This window comes from Carcharhinus amblyrhynchos, chromosome 19 (genome assembly GCF_965287045.1).
Source record: "Carcharhinus amblyrhynchos chromosome 19, sCarAmb.v2.hapA, whole genome shotgun sequence".
Taxonomy (NCBI): Eukaryota; Metazoa; Chordata; class Chondrichthyes; order Carcharhiniformes; family Carcharhinidae; genus Carcharhinus; species Carcharhinus amblyrhynchos.
In genome coordinates this window covers 48,823,773-48,842,995 of record NC_137342.1, presented here as the reverse complement: position 1 = coordinate 48,842,995, position 19,223 = coordinate 48,823,773, and the positions used below count along the sequence as shown (strand labels likewise).

At 43.6% G+C, this 19,223-nt stretch overlaps 1 protein-coding gene across 2 annotated transcripts in view; it reads right to left on the bottom strand.

Annotated features, from left to right (window-relative positions):
• Positions 1–19,223, bottom strand: part of camk1da (calcium/calmodulin-dependent protein kinase 1Da) — a 414,885-nt gene that overhangs the window by 202,193 nt on the left and 193,469 nt on the right. For both annotated transcript variants that reach the window (XM_080207104.1, XM_080207105.1), the window contains exon 3: positions 1,547–1,621. In XM_080207104.1, the coding sequence (XP_080063230.1) occupies positions 1,547–1,621 (75 nt within the window). The remainder of the gene's footprint in view (positions 1–1,546; positions 1,622–19,223) is intronic.

Below are 19,223 nucleotides of genomic sequence, written 5' to 3'. Positions count from 1 at the left end.
CAGCAGTCACCATTTCACAGCAATCTCACTCCCAAAGGTGGGATTGACAATCCTCTTTGTTTATCCTGGAGCCTCCGAGACTCTGCTATGAGAAGCATCGCAAGGACATTATATAAAAAAAACACACACATTTCTGTCTTGTTTGCACTGACCACTTTCAATAATTAGTAATAAAAATATTGGAGACTGTTTAAAACAGTCAGTCATACCCAACCAGTAACTGAGCCTGTTTGCTTTCCAATAGGTGTCAGAAAGTATAAACCGTGCGGATGGACATGCCATAGAATAATTATAGAACAGGCTCATTGCACCCATTTCTCTGCAAGAGTAACTCAGCTAGTTCCCACTGCCCTGCCCTTTCCACACGGACCTGCAGCCTTTTTCTTTCATGTACTTATCCTTCTAAAAGCCTTGATTGAATCTGCCTCCACCACACTGTCAGGCAGTGCGTTCCAGATCTGAACTCTCCGCTCTGTAAGAAAGGTTTTCTTCACTCTGGCTTTGGCTCTTTTGCCAATTATGTTGAATTGTAGAATCCCTACAGTGCAGAGGGAGGCCATTTTGCCTTTTGAGTCAGCACCGACTCTCCAATAGAGCATCCTAACCAGGCCCGATCTACGTAAACCCATGTATTTACCTCGTTAATCCAGGGTTAGGCTTGGAGGAAACAGGATTAGGCCAATGAGTTGGACAATCAGCCATGATCGTGATAAGGGATAGAACCAGGGTGGAATTGTAGCCTGCTTCTGCACTGTAGGGATTCTTTTCTATTCTATAAATGGTGGAGCAGGCTCCAAGGACCACATGGCTTTCTCCTGCTCCTATCTTCTATGTTTCTCTGCTTAACCTACACATCCTGGGACACTAAGGGGTGATTTAGGATGACCAATCCACCTAACCTGCACATCTTTGGACTGTGGGAGAAAACTGGAACACCCGGAGGAAACCCGCGCAAACATGGGAAAAACATGCAAACTCCACACAGTCACGTAAGGCCAGGATTGAACCTGGCTCCTTGGCACTGTGAGGTGGCAGCGCTAACCACTGTGTCACCATGCCGTCCTAATTTATGTCCTTCCATGTCCAACCTTTCCACCAATGAGAACAGTTTCTCCTGAGCTGCTCTATCTCAACCATTCATGATTTTGAACACCTTTATCAAAACCCCTCTCAGCCTTGGTCCAGATAACTGAAGGTCCTTGGGGGATAAATGGTGGGATTGTGGAATTGGGATACTTGGAGTCCAGAAATCAAATGATGAAACCTCCAGAAATGCGTCGGACCAAAGCTGACAATGATTTCGAGTATCTCTGAGTTTTATCAATATGATCTCTCCATTTAACTCTGCAATCTTACAGTAAGCGAATGAATTGATTTGCCAATCTTTGCAAAGTGGTTGCTCCCTTGCCAATTAATTGTGACATCTAAAGCTGCATTTAAAAAGGCAACCACTCAGTCACTGAGAGATTCTCACGTTGTGAACTCTCTACCCGTCCAGACTGTCCGAGCTTCAGGAAACATTACATTCACACTTCCTCATACTCACAGTTGCATCACGAGGTACAAATGGTTCGGACTCTCGTAAATATCCTCCAGGGCCACGATGTTTTCGTGCTTTATTCTGGAAACAAGAAGACAGCGATGTAAAACATTCAGTTCTGATTCAGAGTTTGACTCGAATCCTGGGCCAGTGTCTGATCTTCCAGCCGCAGCATTTTTAATCCAGTTACATCTCTTTATACCATTCATGCCTGTCATAGGTCACAGCTGCTATAGGGTAAATAATGTTAACCATTTACCACCATTATAGGAGCCAGTTACAAAGCTGGTGTTTATATTTGTATTCAACTCATCAGTTCCTTAGGGCACATTTTGTCAGGTCGGTTTGCTCTCCTACTCAAGTCAGGCTTCTTTTCTGGTGAGACCAATTGAATAGAATCATCGTATCCCTACAGTGCAGAAGGAGGCCATTCGGCCCATCGGGTCTGCACCAACTGCAATCCCACCCAGGCCCTATTCCCATAACCCCATGCATTTACCCTAGCTAGCCCCCCTGACACGAAGGGGCAATTTTGCATGGCCAATCCACCTAACCCGTACTTCTTGGAAACTGTGGGAGGAAACTGGAGGAAGCCCATGCAGACAAGGGGAGAACATGCAAGCTCCAAGCAGACGTTTACCCAAGCCAGGAATTGAACCCAAGTCCCTGGAGCTGAGAGGCAGCAGTGCTAACCACTGTGCCGCCCTTACGTGTCACCTCCATACATTGAAATAATTCCCATGAGGTAGAGCTTGACTGGTGAAAAAGCCTACTTAAGATAAGTGCCCATGGTATTAGGGGTAATATAGATTAGCATAGATAAAGGATAGGCTCACTGATACAGGGCAGGGAGTTGGGATAAACGGGGAACTTTTCAGGATGGCAACCTGTAACTAGTGGAATGTCATAGGGATTAATACTAGGGCCACAATTATTTACAATCCGCATTAATGATTCGAATGTACTGAGTCAGCTGACCACCACGTCATTTTGTCATTGGTTACATAGTTTACTGGGTCAGCTGACCCTTACAGCTTGTTACCACTGGTCACATTTCAACAGATCCAATATTATCATTGGTTACGTTCTAACATTGGGGAGTACCTTATCAAAGCATCAAATATAACAGTCACTTTGTTACACAGAATCATACCCTGGAAGATGGAGAATTTGCATGCAAGAGCTTTTGGGGTTTTGCATTGTTCTAACAGACTGTAAGCAATGTTACGTACTCTTTACCGCTGTCAGTGAGCATTCCCAGAACGTTCCCATCATAATCTGGGAATCATACCTGCACAAGGTCCAGGCTGAATTGGTGGATTACATCCATAAAAGGTACTGGAAACTAAAGCCAAACAAAGACTTTATGGATGGGATTTTCCTGCCTCTCTGCGACGTGTTACACAGCGGCTGGAGGCAGAGCACCACTCATTGGTGGCGGGACCTTATGGTCTCGCCATTGTCAATGGGGTTTCCCATTGAACACCTGCGATGGGGGTGTGCGTTGGGGTCAGATCCAGCCAGCACAAACAGCAGCAAGATTTTTTCTTTTTTCTATTTCAGTAAATATTTTTCCAAATTGGGTTAACTGATTGATCAACCAAGAACAAAGTGCAGGACATCACCAAAACATGGGAACCTGTGAATTAGGGGCAAGATTAGGGCATTCAGTTCTTCGAACCTGCTCCGCCATTTGATAAGATCCTGGCTGGTCTGATTGTGACCTCAACTCTACTCTCCTTCCTACAACCCGATAACCTTTGATTCGCTTGTCAATCAAGAATCTATCCAACTCAGCCTTACAAATATCCATTGGCCCAGCCACCACTACTCTCTGGAGAGGAGAATTACAGACGCACAACCCTTGGAGAGAAATTATTCCTCCTCATCTCTGTTGTAAATGGCAGGCTCCTTGGGTGCAATCTTACCAGCCATTCATGCCACTCTCCCACTGCAGCGAAGTAGGAAAATTTGGCACCCAGCCAAACCTCCATTCACTGCAGCAGGATGGGAAAATTTGACCAGTGTGAACCCCTACAACATTCAGCCCTGATTTTTAATTTGCATCCCTTGGTTCAAGTCTCTTCCACAAAGGGAAATAAAGAGATGGGAGTCACAAGATCAAAAGTGGAGTTGAAGTGATTCCAAGTATGTATTTTAAATTGTGGAGGAGGAAGAGTACAATGAAGTTCTTGATCTAAGCACTGAGTTGAACACACTGCATTGCATTCACTCACTCAGTCTCAAGGAATAAGTGTTTAAAGAAATGTGATTTACAAAATGTAACAAGGTGGGGGGGGGGGTGGAATGACAGTAATAATCGCAGGAGCAAAATAGGAAATAGCAGACGGAGACTGTTCAACTTCCCCCACATCCGAATATGCCACAACCTTTGATGCAGTGTATATTTATTAACATCTCTCTGTACCAAAGCTTCAAATAAAAGTTGTTGCCATTGTATTTTTTTCAGCAGAGGATCCAGATAAAAGGATGACTGGCCCCTCAGTCACGATTTCACATCCATTTTCCCAATGGCTAGGTGATGTGGTCAGGTCATTCGATACTTTGAAAACAGGGATTATAAAAGGAAGGAAAATCCAATAAAGGGAAGGTAAGTAAATATGGAGGGAAAGAAGTGACATGCTGAAATCTGGAACTTAATGTTTAAACACAGATGTACTAATAATGCCTTATATTTCAGGACAAATTAATGTTACCCTCACCAAGGCTGCTTGCACAGACTAAGCCTCTTTCTTCCAGAAACAGGAAGACTGGGGGGTGACCTGATGGAGATTATGGGCGCGATTTTCTGGCCACATTCGCCCCAAAGCCGGAAATCCCCCTTTGGTCAACGGATTTTTGCAGATGTGCCCCGATCGCCACGATTCCCGTGGTGGGCGCGACGGGAAAATTCTGCAGTTATGATCGGCTGGACGTGGAGATGTTTTCACTTCCTGGGGGAGACCAGAACGAGGGCTCATAAATATAAAATAGACCCCAATAAATCTAACACGGAATTCCAGTGAAACTTCCTTATCCAGAGAGTTGTTCCGATTTTGAAATTGCTACCACTGGGGGCTGTGGTGGTGAAGAGTGCAGATGTGTTTAAGGGAAATCTCGATAAACAGACAAAGGAGAAAGCAACAGAAGATCTGCTAATGGGATGAGTTGAAGAAGGTTGGGAAGAAGCTTGTGTGGAAATCAAGCATCAACAATTGGAATACTGTGTACAGTTCTAGTCGCCCTATTATAGAAAGGATCTTATTAAACTAGAAAGTGTGCAGAAAAGATTTACTGGGACTTGGGCTGAATGGCCTCCGTGTGCACTGTAGGGATTTTATGATGGTTTGAATTATAAGGAGAGGTTGGATAGATTGGGGTTTTTTTCCTTGGAGCCTAGAAGGCTTAGAGGTGATCTTATAAAGGTCTATAAAATAACAAGGGACATAGATGAGGCAGATGGTCAACATTTTGGGCATAGGTTCAAGCTGAGAGATATGAAAGAATCCAGAGGGGCAACCTTTTCACACAGGGGGTGGTGAGTGTCTCGAACGAGCTACCAGAGATAGTAGTAGAAGCAGGTACAGTTTTGTCATTAAAAAGGCATTTCAACAGTTACGTGGGTGAGATGGGTATAGTGGGATATGGGCCAAATGCAAACAATTGGGACTAGATTAGTGATTAAAAAAAAAGCAACATGGACAAGTGGGGCCGAAGGGCCTGTTTCCATGCTGTAAATCTCTATGACTCTAAAATTCTAAATCAGTTGGGTTCAATGACCTGTTTCTGCACTGAACATACTTCTTAATACCATGTACCATGTGACTGAAACATAGAAGATAGGAGGCCATTCATTACAAGCATGGCTGATTGTCCAACTCAATAGCCTAATGCTGTTTTTTCCTCATAACCATTGATCCCATCCACCCATATATCTGCTCACCTCTTGAATGTATTCAATGTTTTGGCATCAACTACTTCCTGTGGTAATGAATTCCACAGGCTCACCACTCTTTGGATGAAGAAATGTCTCCTTATTTCCATCCTAAAAGGTCTACCCTGAATCTTCAGACTGTGACCCCTGCTTCTGAACTCCCCCACCATTAGGAACATCCTCCCTGCATCTACCCTGTCTAGGCCTTGTTAGAATTTTATAAGTCTCTATGAGATCCTCCCTCATTCGTTTGAACTCCTGCGAAAACAATCCTAATCTAGTCAATCTCTCCTCATACATCAGTTCCGCCATCCCCAGAATCAACCTGGTAAACCTTCGCTGCACTCCCTCAAGAGCTAGAACATCCTTCCTCAGAAAAGGACGCCAAAACTGCATACAATACTCTAGGTGTGGCCTCACCAAGGTCCTGTATAATTGCAACAACACATCCCTGCTCCTGTACTCGAAACCTCTCGCAATGAAGGCCAACATACCATTTGCCTTCTTTACCGCCTGCTGTACCTACATGCTTACCTTCAGTGACTGGTGCACAAGGACACCCAGATCCCTCTGCACACTCCCCTCTCCCAATTTACAGCCATTCAGGGAGTAATCTGCCTTCTTGTATTTGCTTCTAAAGTGATTAACCTCACATTTATCTGAAGCAATGCCTGTACTTTTTCCCATTTTCTTCTGGCTGCCTTTTACGCTACATAATTCCTATTAGTATTCCAATCATCTTGGATGGCGAACTGTTACTCAGCATTTCTGTGCACTGAGCTGTCTGCCGATTCCAGGCAAATAGCTTCACCTGCAATTTCATATGTCAATGGCAATCACAACAAAGCTCTAATCAGATAATGCAGATTCTTATCCAACACAATGCTGCCACTTTCTGACTACTTTACTTTATCAGCCTTTGAACTACAATCCATGTCGCATAGCCTAGTTCTTTTGTGATGAATTCTGAAAGCAAACTCCGAAACTGGAGTGTTTTTGCTTGGAATTTGAACTTGATGTTACACTTCCAGCTTCTGGAAGATTTAACAATCTATGAAAAATAAATTCTATTGCTGGTTTTGGGCAAGATTACAAAAAGTAACAATCAGTGATGAGTCCGGGGGACACCAAACAACGGCACTGGTCAATTATGCATGTGCTGTAGCTAATGCGTTCATCTGTAAGAGAGAGGCCAGTCGCACAATAGCCCCAGTCACCATAACACCAAACAGCCTGCACCCTCTTGGGCCCAGCTAGACCTCAGAATAAACAGATGCAAATTACTTCAATGCTTAAGAACATTTTTTTAGTTTATGTGGCACCTGCTTCACAGGAGTATTAGCAAACAAAATCTGACATCAAGCCTCAAAGAAGATATGACGACACAAGTTTGCTCAAAGAGGTAGGTTTTAAGAATGGAAAAGGAGACAGAAGAGTGGAGGAAATAGGGAGGCTACTGTATGGTGACCTTCCTGGGATTGCAAAATCCTACTAACTGTCCTGGTTTCAGACAATTCACACCTCTTTAACCTGTGATTATCCCTCTCTCCACTTGCATTGTCTGTCTCTGTAAAGACTTGATTACCTACAAAGACTCACATTCCAACCATTCTTCACATTCCAATCTATAATAATCTTGCACTTGTGTTTCTGCCTGTAAATGCCATGTTTGTGAATCTACCTCCACTCATCTGATGAAGGTGCAGTGCTCCCAAAAGCTGTGATTCCAAATAAACCTGCTGGACTTTAACCCGGTGTTGTGAGACTTTTTACTGTGCGCACCCCAGTCCAATGTCAGCATCTCCACAGCATGGCCAGTGTACTCAGTAAAGGTTATTGGGGTCAGTCAGAGAGAGGACATATCCCCTTTCTTTCTTACTCTGCCACTTTTTGTTCAGCTCATGTCCAACCCTTCTTGCACCTTGTGATGCCTTATATTGTGGCTTGTTGTCCTCTTATCGCCTGGAGCTTTTCCATTTTCTATTCATGTTAGCTTATTTTTGTGCAGAGTGGTGGGGAAGTATTTGTGTGTGGTGGGGGATAAAAGGGGGGCCCTTTGTTCGTGGGATATGTTGGGGGGAAGGAGAAACTTGAGGAGGTAAAAATGGGGGTGGGGGGCTTATGTACTGCATTTAGGTAGAATCCTGAAATATTCTGTAAATGCCTAGAGCAGTCATGGTTAATAGAACGTGGGGGTTTGTGTCTCCAGTTCAGAGATTCACTTGCCAAAGCAGCGAGCTGGAAATGTAGACACAGAGGGCAACGTTTCTCATGGGATTTTGTGTCAATTAGAAGCTTTATGGATGCATAATTTTGGCAAAATGGAGTTCAATGTACGGAAGTATGGGGTCACACCAGTTTGGACCAGAAAGGACAGATTAGGACAGATTACATAATGAGAAGCCAGAAATGGTGAGAGCCCTGGTTGGTGGGTGAAGGGATGTCATAAACAGGTACAGAAAATAACCAAAAGGGCTGATGCAAATCTGGCCTCTATATCTGGAGCAGAAGAGTCCAAGTAGGGTAGAAGGCATTTTTCAGCTAAACAATGCCATGGTTAGACCACACCAGCAGTTCCGGCCACCACACCTAAAGGCGGCGCAGCATAGATTTCCCAGAATTACTGCTGGATTCCAAGAGTCAAATTACAACAAAGGATCGCACAAACTAAGGTTGTGTTCCCAGGAATTTAGAACGTTAAGGATGATTTGATCAAAAATTTCAAGGTATTAAAGGAAGCAGATAGGGATCATTTATTTCTGCTAGTTGGGGGTTAAGGACCAAGGGATGTAGTTAAAAATAGAAGCAGGTCTTTTGAGAGTGAAGTTCGGAAACACTTCTTTACACAAAGGGTGGAAATTCTCTTCTGCAAATGACAATTGATGCAAGGTCAGTTGTTCATTTTAAACTGAGATGGAAAGACATGTTCTTTTCAAAGATACTGAAGGATATGTGACAGAGGTAGGTACATGGAGTTCAGTCACAGCTCAACAGCAATCTGTGTGAATGCAGTGGTGTAGTGGAATTATCACAGGATTAATAATCCAGAGACACAGAATAAAGCTCAGATAGGACCCAGGCTCAATTCTCACCATGGCAGATGGTGAAATTTGAATTCAATTTTTAAAAAAGTCTCAGATTATTAAAAGTCTAATTATAACCATTGCCGATTGGCATTAAAACCCATCTGGTTCGCTAATGTCCTTCAGGAAAGAAAATCTGCTGTCCTTATCCAGTCTCGCCTACATGTGACTCCAGATCCACAGAAATGTGGTTAGCTCTTAACTGCCCTCTGAAAGAGCAGGCCCATGGAGAGGATTTGAGTATGGGGAAAGGGATATTTTGTTCCAATTGAACAGGGCATTGGTGAGGCCACACTGGGAGTATTGCGTGCTGTTTTGATGCCCTTATCTGAGGAAGGATATCCTTGCTGTAGAGGGAGTGCAGCGAAGGTTTACCAGGCTGATTCCTGGGATGGCAGGTTTGTCATATGAGGAAAGACTAAGTCACTTGGGATTATATTCACTGGAGTTTAGAAGAGTGAAAGGGAATCTCATAGATATTTCTAAAATTCTAACAGGGTTAGACAGGGTAGATTCAGAAAGAATGTTGCCAATGGAGGGGGATCCAAAACTGGGGGTGATAGTTTGAGGATTAGTGGTAAGTTTTTTAGAACTGAGATGAACAGAAATTTCTTCACCCAGAGGGTGGTGAATGTGTGGAGTTCACTACCACAGAATGTAATTGAGGCCAAAACATTGTCTGATTTCAAGAAGAAATTAGATACAGCTCTTGGGGCTAAAAGGATCAAGGGATACGGAGGGGGAATATTCAGGATATTGAATTCAAGGATCAGCCGTGATCAAGGTGAATGGCAGAGCAGATTCGAAGGGCCAAATGGCGTATTCCTGCTTCTCGTTTTGATGTTTTTATGAAATGGGCAGTTAGGGATGGGCAATGAATGCCATCACAGCCAGCGATGCCCACCTCCCACCAATGAATAATTTTAATCTTGAATGATGGAACAGACTCGAGGAGCCTGTGTTCCACACCAGAATTTCTGATGCGCATGGGATTCTGTGCCCGGAATGCAAATCCATAAAAATCCATGCTTACGTTTCATACACAGCAAAAGCATAATGGTTTCTTGTGCGTTTTTTTTCAGGACACTCCATCAGGTTAAAAGCACAGAAAAGCACCATCAGCTCCGCAACATTCTGATATCCGTTTACAGGAAACTGCACAAATACATTAACTTCTATTGAGCTGCCAATAGGACATTCTGTTCCGAGGAATGGTCAATGATTTACTCAATGTTTGAATATCAGCCAGTAAGGCTTTCTATTTCCTTTTAGAATAAATATATCTGCCCCATCTATAGAAAGCTTTAATTATGTAAAATCTGAAGAGCCTGAAAAATTGCCATTATGTAAGTCGCTAAAATCTTTGGCTATGTTAACATTACTGTAAAATATTACAGTCTCCCACCAACAATTAATTCCCAGGGAATTTTACAGGGAAATGAATTTAGAAAATCAACAGGGATTCATTTTAAAAACAGATTTGTCTACGCTCAGAATCAGGAAGGAAGACGTTCCATTGTCGCCAATAAGTTTATCCTGTAGTGATCCAACCTCACGTCTTGTGCATTCAGCTTGTCTTACACCCCAAGAGCCTGTACATCTGTCCCATCCCCGTTAACGGTCTTACTATGGGTCCCACTCCAAGCTTTGAACATAAAACTCAGGACTGACCCTCCAGCACAGCACTGATTTGAGTTGATTTGATTTATTATTGTCACGTGCATTGGGATACGGTGAAAAGTACTGTTTCTTGCAGGTCATACAGACAAAACATACCATTCATAGTGGAGAAGGAATGGAGAGTGTGCAGAATATATTGTCACAGCTGGGGGAGCAGAAAGATCAGCTTTATATATGGTAGGTCCATTCAAAAGTCTGACAGCAGCTGGGAAGAAGCTGTTCTTGAGTGGGTTGCTACATGATCTCAGGATTTTGTATCTCTTACCTGACGGAAGAAGGTGGAAGAGAGAATGTCCAGGGTGCGTGGCGTACTTGACTATGCTGGCTGCTTTTCCGAGGCAGCGGGATGATGGGTCATAGCCACAAAAACATTGGGTAAGGCTGTTAACGGCAGTCCACAGAGAGAACAGAAGGTGTGAATGACCAAATGGCAGAGAAGCTAAAATCAGAGGGTAAACTGTGACAGATGAAGATGTTGGTGGGGGGGGGGTGGCATAAAATTGAGAGATAAAACTGAGAAAATGGGGGAAAGGGGGAAAATTCCCTCACCCTGCAGTATCAATATCTCCCACTTCCTCCGCCTCTCAGCTTTGACAAAGGGTCATCAAGACTCGAAACATCAGCTTTTTTCTCTCCTTACAGATGCTGCCAGACCTGCTGAGATTTTCCAGTGTTTTCTCTTTTGGTTTCAGATTCCAGCATCCGCAGTAATATAAAAGATGGCACTGTTTTGAAGAACAGCATGGGTGTTGTCCATGGTATCTTGGTCAATATTTATCCCTCAACCAGCATCAATAAAAAAAACAGATGATCATCACATTGCTGTTTATGGGATCTTGCTGTGTGCAAACAAGCTGTTGTGATTCCTACATCACAATAGTGACTGCACATCATTGGCTGTAAAGAAATGTGATGACCTTTGACCCAGAAACATTACAGTAAGGAAAATTTGTAATATCTTTAAAAAGTCCAAAGAATCTGTAAGAATGTTTGAAAAGTATTTTTAAGTGTTTATCTCAATTATAAAGGGTTTGATTGTAAGTTCCTTGAATGAACAGGAACACTGGTCCATGTGACCTTGCAACCCTTGAACTGGAAGCAGTGCTAACAAGAACGAGGTTGAGAGAGAAGTCATATGGCCAGACACAAAGGAGGGCTACAATTAGGAGAGCTGGAGGATGAAGGTGATCTCGCACACGGATGCAGATACAACGAGAAAGCAGAAACTCTGAGTTCTGATGAGAAGGAGAAGCAAATCTCTCTCAGAAAGAGATCAGTTTTGCTGTTTGGCGGAAACAGAGGTGGGAGTTCTTAAGGCACTGTGTGAGCTGGCAAAAAAAGATTTTTTAAAATTCATTTGTGGGACATGGGCATCGCTGGCTGGCCAGCATTTATTGCCCATCCCTGCCCAAGGACAGTTGAGAGTCAACCACATTGTTATGGCTCGAGAGTCACATGTAGACCACACCAGGTAAGGACGGCAGATTTCCTTCCCTAAAGAACGTTGGTGAACCAGATGGGTTTTTGCGACAATCGACAACGGTTTCATGGTCATCAGTAGATTCTTAATTCCAGATAACTTATATTGAATTCCACCATCTTCCATGACGGGATTCGAACCGGGTTTCCTGAACATTAGCAGAGCTTCAGGGTTAATAGTCTAGCAATAATACCACTAGGCTATTGCATCTCTTAAAACCTGTGAAGCTGTGTGAGTAACTGGGAAAGCAAAAGAGGTGAGTGTTTTCCCAGAAGTGGTCAAACCATGAACCAGGAACTCTGGAAAGCTGCAATGTTGTGATCTGTGGGCAAGAGGGTTTATTGAAAGCGTGTCTTGCTAATGATAATACTACATGTGAAATTCAAACTGATAATTGTTGTCAAATAGACTCCTGGCCTAACCTACATCAATAAAGATAGCATATTGTTGACCTATGTAATGCCAGGTCACTGGGGAGTGACCCAGGTGCTTGTGTAAGATATATTCTTTTTGTATCGACATTTAAAGTGAAATTTACCTTTTTATTTGAAGTATAATTTACCTGTTCGTTCATTTTTAATTTACTTTGTTTCTAATTCATGTTAAAGTGATAGTTAAATCCTATGAGAAATTTCTTTATTTGGGTTTACATCCCCCCCGCTGGGGATTATAACAAGCACTCTGAGACACCCAGTGCTCAGGAAAGGCACTATATGAATGCAAGTCTTTATATCCAATTTATTCAACAAAAGCATCTTGACTAACAGCAGTAAATTTTATTGCGCACAAGAAAAATGCAGCATGCAATTTAGCATTAAATTAGTATTGAATCTCTAGGCCATTCAGCCCCTCAAGCCTGTTCCACCATACAGTGAGATTATGGCATATAGTGATGCTACTGTGCCTTTAAGGAACGTATTCTAAGGTAAACTTTATTTATTAGCCACAAATAAGGCTTACATTAACTCTGCAATGAAGTTACTGTGAAATTCCCCTAGTCGTCACAGCCTGCACCTGTTCAGGTCAATGCACCTAACCAGCACATCTTTCAGAATGTGGGAGGAAACCTGAGCACCTGGAGGAAACCCACACAGATACAGGGAGAATGTGCAAACTCCATACAGATAGCAACCCAAGCCAGGAATTGAGCCCAGGTCCTTGGCGCTGTGAAGCAGCAGTGCTAACCACTGTGTTACCATGCTGTCCCAAATGCCTAAATGTTTTAAAATGTAAATCTTAAATGTAAATCTTTTGCCCAAAATGTTCTCTTCAGTTATAAGCAGGTACCAGGCTGTCTGTCCCTTTATTGTTGAGACAGTCACATAATAGGTGTTTTTTTTAAAATATGGGCCTGATGAACTGTCCTGGAGTGTGTGACCCTTTTGAATTGTTGGGGGAAGAATGATAGACAGGTCAGGTTGGACAGTATTTTCTCACAGGAGAACTTTACTTTTACCTTGGTGAGTTAGGAACTGTTGGATTCCTGACTGCAAACAGTGTATTTCTGGGTCTCTCTCCCTGGTATTGAAAATTTAGTTCTTAGTGGCAGGCTGGCTAGCTAGTAACTAGAGACCTCTGTCTCTTTGCTGGCCTCTAGTTTTTGCTGGCTAAAAACTAGAGGCCAGCAGTGGCTCTATCTCTACCTCGAGATGTTCTGGAAGCTTGAGGATGGGGAAGTCAGAGTTTCAATTCTCCATCCACAGGACTAAGTCACAGCAGGTGTTGCAAAGCTGCAAGATCCAATATCACAAGAGCAAACTGAAACTGGGGTGTAAGTTTGTAAGAATGTTTGTTGTGTTGGAACAGTATATTTAGCTGTTAACATTATATATCACATTTTTTAAAATTGTTTGTAATTGGCAGAAGTTATTGCTTATTAGATTATATCTTAACTCTATTCTTAAATAAACGTTGTTTGATAAAAGCTCCCTAGTGAGTCACTTGAATCATACCTGGAGTGAAACATCTCATGCTCACCCTAGCCAAAATTCGAAGTGTAAAACTTATGATCTAGGCTGACTCCATGAAACACTTTGGAATTTCTGACCTGGATTATAACAATATCTAGATCTTAACTTCATCTATTTGTCTTGGCTCCATGCTGTTTTATACCCTTGTCTAGTAAGAATCTATCAATTTCAGCTTTAAAACCATTAACTGATCTGGGATCTAAAGAGAAAATGTTGGAAAATCTCAGCAGATCTGGAGAGAAAAGGACTGACATTTCGAGTCCTGGTGATCCTTTGTCAAAGCCTTTGTTATTTATTAACTAAACTGGGATCCACTGACTGTGGAAACGAGTTCCACACTCCATTAGCCTTTGCATGGCAGACTATCTCCTAATTTCACTCATAAATATCCTGACTCTGTCATTAATGTTACATCCTTTTGCCTAAGTGTCCTCAACGCTTTTTCTCTCTATCTAAGCTATCAATTCCTCTCAAAGTCTTAAAACGTGGAGGCTGATTCATTCAAAATCAGGGAAATTCAAAATTCTGCACCTGTACTTGTCCAATGACATGGGCCAAATTTGAACCCAAAATGTGGGAATATGTTTCATTTCCTGGAAGAAATTGCAACAAAGGAATGATTCAAAGGGATTGCTTCAAAGGTTCTCCAGCAAATTAAAATGTATTGATGCTGGCGAATAAAGTCATTTGAGATTAAGTAATTTTAATTAGACACAGTGCTACAGAAAAAGTGGATAATTGCAGCAATTTGTATGGTTCTGTATGAAGTGGGTAGAGTGTAAATGTCGGACTAAGACAGATTGAAGTGATGAGGTATTAAGAAATAACAGAAATGTTAAGTTAATGAAAAGTGCGCTGTAAACAAAATCCAGATTCCACTTGAGGACTAGTGGTGTACCTCAGGGATCAATATTGGGACTGCAATTGTTTATAACTTATACAGATGATTTGGAGTTGGGGACTGAGTATAGTGTGTCCCTATTTGTAGATGACACCAAGATGAGTGGTAGAGCAAAGTCTGCAAAGGGATATAGATAGTTTAAGTAAGTGGGCGAGGGTCTGGCAGATGGAGTACAATGTCGGTAAATGTGAGGTCATCCGTTTTGGTAGAAATAACAGAAGAACGGACTATTATTTAAATGGTAAAAAATTGCAGCATGCTGCTGTGCAGAGGGACCTGGGTGTCCTTGCACAGGAATCTCAAGGAGTTGGTTTGCAGGTGCAGCAGGTAATTACGAAGGCAAATGGAATTTTGTCCTTCACTGCGAGAGGAATGGAATGGAATGAAATGTCAAACTGCTGGGCCGGGATTTTACCACCTCGCCCGCCATGGAAATCAGAGGTGGTGGATCATGGAAAGCTACATTGATCTTGGGCAAGATCTTGGGATGAGTGAGGCCAGTAAATCCCACCTCTAGTATTTTGTAGCATTTCAATAAACATAGGGATTGTATGCAAAAACTGAAGGCTTATTTCTTCAACCAGAGGTGGTGAATCTGTGGAACTCTTTGCTGCAGAAGGTTGTGGAGGCCAGATCATTGAGTGCCTTTAAGAAAGAGATAGAAAGGTTCTTGATTAATAAGGGGATGAGGGGATATGGGGAAAAGGCAAGAGAATGGGGATGAGAAAAAGAACAGCCAAGAATGAATGGCAGAGTGGACTCAATGGGCCAAGTGGCCTAATTCTGCTCCTATGTCTATGGCTAGGCTGCTTTATTCTGCAGCCAACAAAAAGAAACAGAGAGATATGAACAAACAGGAAGCTATTGCTGCTGAGTGAAAGGATGTAGAGGCCATAAGGAGCACATTCTGCAGTGTAATTACAGACCATTCGGTGAACATATTCAGTGAATGTTCAGACGCATCTCAGTAACATTTGATTGTAACTCAGGAAGAGCGACTCACAGCAGAACTTAATGGGTGGAGAGAGGATCAAGATGAATCATCCAGTTCTTGAAACTTTGAGAAGTTTGAGTGGCACATACACGAGCAGATTAATAAAGTTAGCCAGTAATTATAGAGTTACAGGAGGTGAATAAAAAAAAACTAAACAAACCTCAAAAAGGACCAGCAGTTTGAACAATTACCTCTCTGACAAAATAATAGTTTAAGTGATAAATGACGCAGAATTGATATCTGGTGAAGGTGTCGAGTGCAGAAATAGATGATAAATCCCAGGCAATGGGGTACAATGAGTAACTGGTGGATTCTGCTCTGAACAGCGTTGGCTACAAAGTTAGGTTGATGTTCTGGAATCCTGTACAGCTAAGAGTCTGGAAGACATTTCAGAGAGCTTTGAGTCTAACAAGTTTTAGCGCTTGGCCAGATGCTTCCCTGGAGTTGGCAATGACCAGAATCCATCATGGGGAAACAGCACACAAAATGATCTGGAAGGCCTTTCTCTGTTCCAGGCTGTCTTACTTTCGTCTGTAGAGAACATTAACTCCAACAGTCTGTGTTCAAACCACACGATTCCAATCGGGCATTATCTGCCAATCTCATTTGCTTTACTCTGGCTGGAATTCTCCAGTCCCACCCGCTGCAGGAATCGTTCCGGGTGGGGGCAGAAGATTTGGTGCACCATCTAGAATCATAGAATCCCTACACTGCAGAAGGAGCCATTTGGCCCATTGAGTGTGTACCGACAACAATCCTACCCCAGTCCTATCCCTGTGATCCCATATATTTACCTTCATATTCTCCCTCACACTAAGGGACAATTTAGCATGGCCAATCAATCTAACCTGCACGTCTTTTGGAGTGTGGGAGGAAACCCATGCAGGGATGGGGAGACCGTGCAAACCCTGCACAGTCAGTGACCCAAGGCTGGAATTGAACCGGGTCCCTGGCGCTGAGAGGCAACCGTGCTAACCACTGGGCCACCGTGCTGCCCCATTGACCTCGGGCTAGAATTTCCAGTCTTTGGCAGGTGGGGGTGGGTAACGCTTAGCTGGAAAATTCCGCCCTCTGTGCTCTCGGTTCTCTTGAGAGCGATATGGTTCAGTGACTGGGGTGGGTTGATGGGCAGTCTGCTTGCTGGCCTGTCTCAGTGTGGGCTAACTTTGAGTGGGAGCTTCATCCCTGCAATCATGGCCTGTATTTCTACCTCCTGGGCACGAGCACTCGGCGGGGAGTTACAGAGGTGGGCGTGAAACGCTTTAATGGCTGCCTCAGCCCCCGAGGGGAATTTCACACAGACAAGGCTAGCCTGGGGCTGTGTGAAAAGCAAATGTGTTTGACAGTGTCCAATGTTCATCCTCAGCTCTGAGCAAGGCATTAGTGAGGTTGCACCTGGAGTATTCTGCACGGTTTTGGTCCCTGTATTTGAGGAAAGGTGGGTTGAAAGATGATGGGGAGAAGGCAGGAAAATGGGGATGAGGAGCATATCAGCCATGATCGAAGGGCAAAGCAGACTTGATGGGCCGAATGGCCTAATTCTGCACCTACACCTTATGAACTTATGCGGAGCTGTCTCAGGAAGCTATTAACCTGTGAAAATAAATAGCTACGGAAAACTATGCAAACTGCACCTCAGCAGCGCATTCAAACACAAATCTCCAACACCCTTTTAAATTTTCCTTTGGCCCTGATAGTTCAATCCACCCTGGATTGAGATTGCAGCTACACTGCAAAGGCCGTCTGGTTACTCACCCACCAGCTGTAAGAGCGGCTGAGTCACATAAAATTACGTTCGCTTAGCCCCTCAATGGATTAAATTGTCTGCTTGATGGCTGGTGGGCCTGCCAACCGAAACATTACATGGGTGGGCGATGAATTCAGGTTGCGTGATTTCATGCACTTCCGGGTCAGGCATGCATCCGAAAGGGCAACACGAAATTCTGGCCTCTGACTTTACACTCCACTTAATTATTCCAGGCCACACCTGGAGTATTGGTGTGCAGTTTTGGTGTCCTTATCTGAGAACATAAGAAACAGGAGCAGGAGTAGGCCATCTAGCCCTTCGAGCCTGCCCCGCCATTCAATAAGATCATGGCTGATCTGAAGTGGATCAGTTCTACTTTCCCGCTCTCTCCCCATAACCCTTAATTCCCCTGTCTATCAGAAACTTATCTACCCGTGACTTAAATATATTCAACGAGGTCGCCTCCACCACTTCAATGGGCAGAGAATTCCAGAGATTCACCACCCTTTGAGTGAAGAAGTTCCTCCTCAATGGGGGATGTTGAGGCTTTGGAAAAGATCAGCAATGACCCAGATATTGATTCCCAAGTTTAAAATACCTCTGATCCCCTAAAATAATGCAGGAACTACTTTGTGGTTGTGCGCATTGATTGTTTCAAGAGAATCAGGGGTCATGCTTACAAATTGAAGTTGGCAGTTAGGTACTGATTTTTCCAGAGATAGCAGATATGTGGAACTGATTACCATCTCACGCACTGAACAATGATCCACAGAATTCCTTCCAGAAAGCTTGGACCTGTTTCTTGCTGTAATGCAGATTACTCATAGAACCATAGAATCCCTACGTTGCAGAAGGCGGCCATTTGGCCCATCGGATCTGCACTGAGTCTCCGATAGAGCATCTTACCCAGAACTGATGCCCGTGACCCCATGTATTTACCCTGCTAATCCCCTTAAAATACGCATCTTGGGACACTAAGGGGCAATTTAGCATCGTCAATCCACCTGACCTGCACACTGTGGAAGGAAACCTGAGCAATGACTCATACCCTGATGGACTTTCTTATCCAGGTCTCCCCCCGCCCTATCCCCGTAACCCCATACATTCACCGTGGCTAATCCTGGTAACCCACACATTTTAGGAACACTAAGGTGCAATGTAACACGATCAATCCACATAACCTGCACATCTTTGATTTGTGGGATGAAACTGGGACATCCTGGAGGAAAGGCACGCAAATGTGCACACTCCACAAGACAGTCACCTAAGGCTGGCATTGAACCGGGGTACATGGCATTGAGAGGCAGCAGGGCTAACCACTGTGGGAAGAGATTATAGAACATAGAACACTACAGCACAAACAGGCCCTTCGGCCCACAAGTTGCGCCGATCATATCCATACCTACCCGACCTACCTGTAACTCCCAATCCCATTAAATCCCATGTACTCATCCAGAAGTCTCTTAAAAGACCCCAATGAGTTCGCCTCCACCACCACCTACGGCAGCCGATTCCACTCACTCACCACCCTCTGAGTGAAAAATTTACCCCTCACATCTCCTCTGTACCTGCTCCCCAACACCTTAAACCTGTGTCCTCTCGTAGCGACCATTTCAGCCCTGGGAAATAGCCTCTGAGAATCCACCCGATCTATACCTCTCAACATCTTATAAACCTCTATCAGGTCACCTCTCATCCTTCGTCTCTCCAGGGAGAAGAGACCTAGCTCCCTCAACCTATCCTCATAAGGCATGCCACCCAATCCAGGCAACATCCTTGTAAATCTCCTCTGCACCCTCTCAGTAGCTTCCACATCCTTCTTGTAGTGAGGTGAACAGAACTGCACACAGTACTCCAAGTAGTGGGTCCAAGTAAATGAAGGCCTGTGCAATCT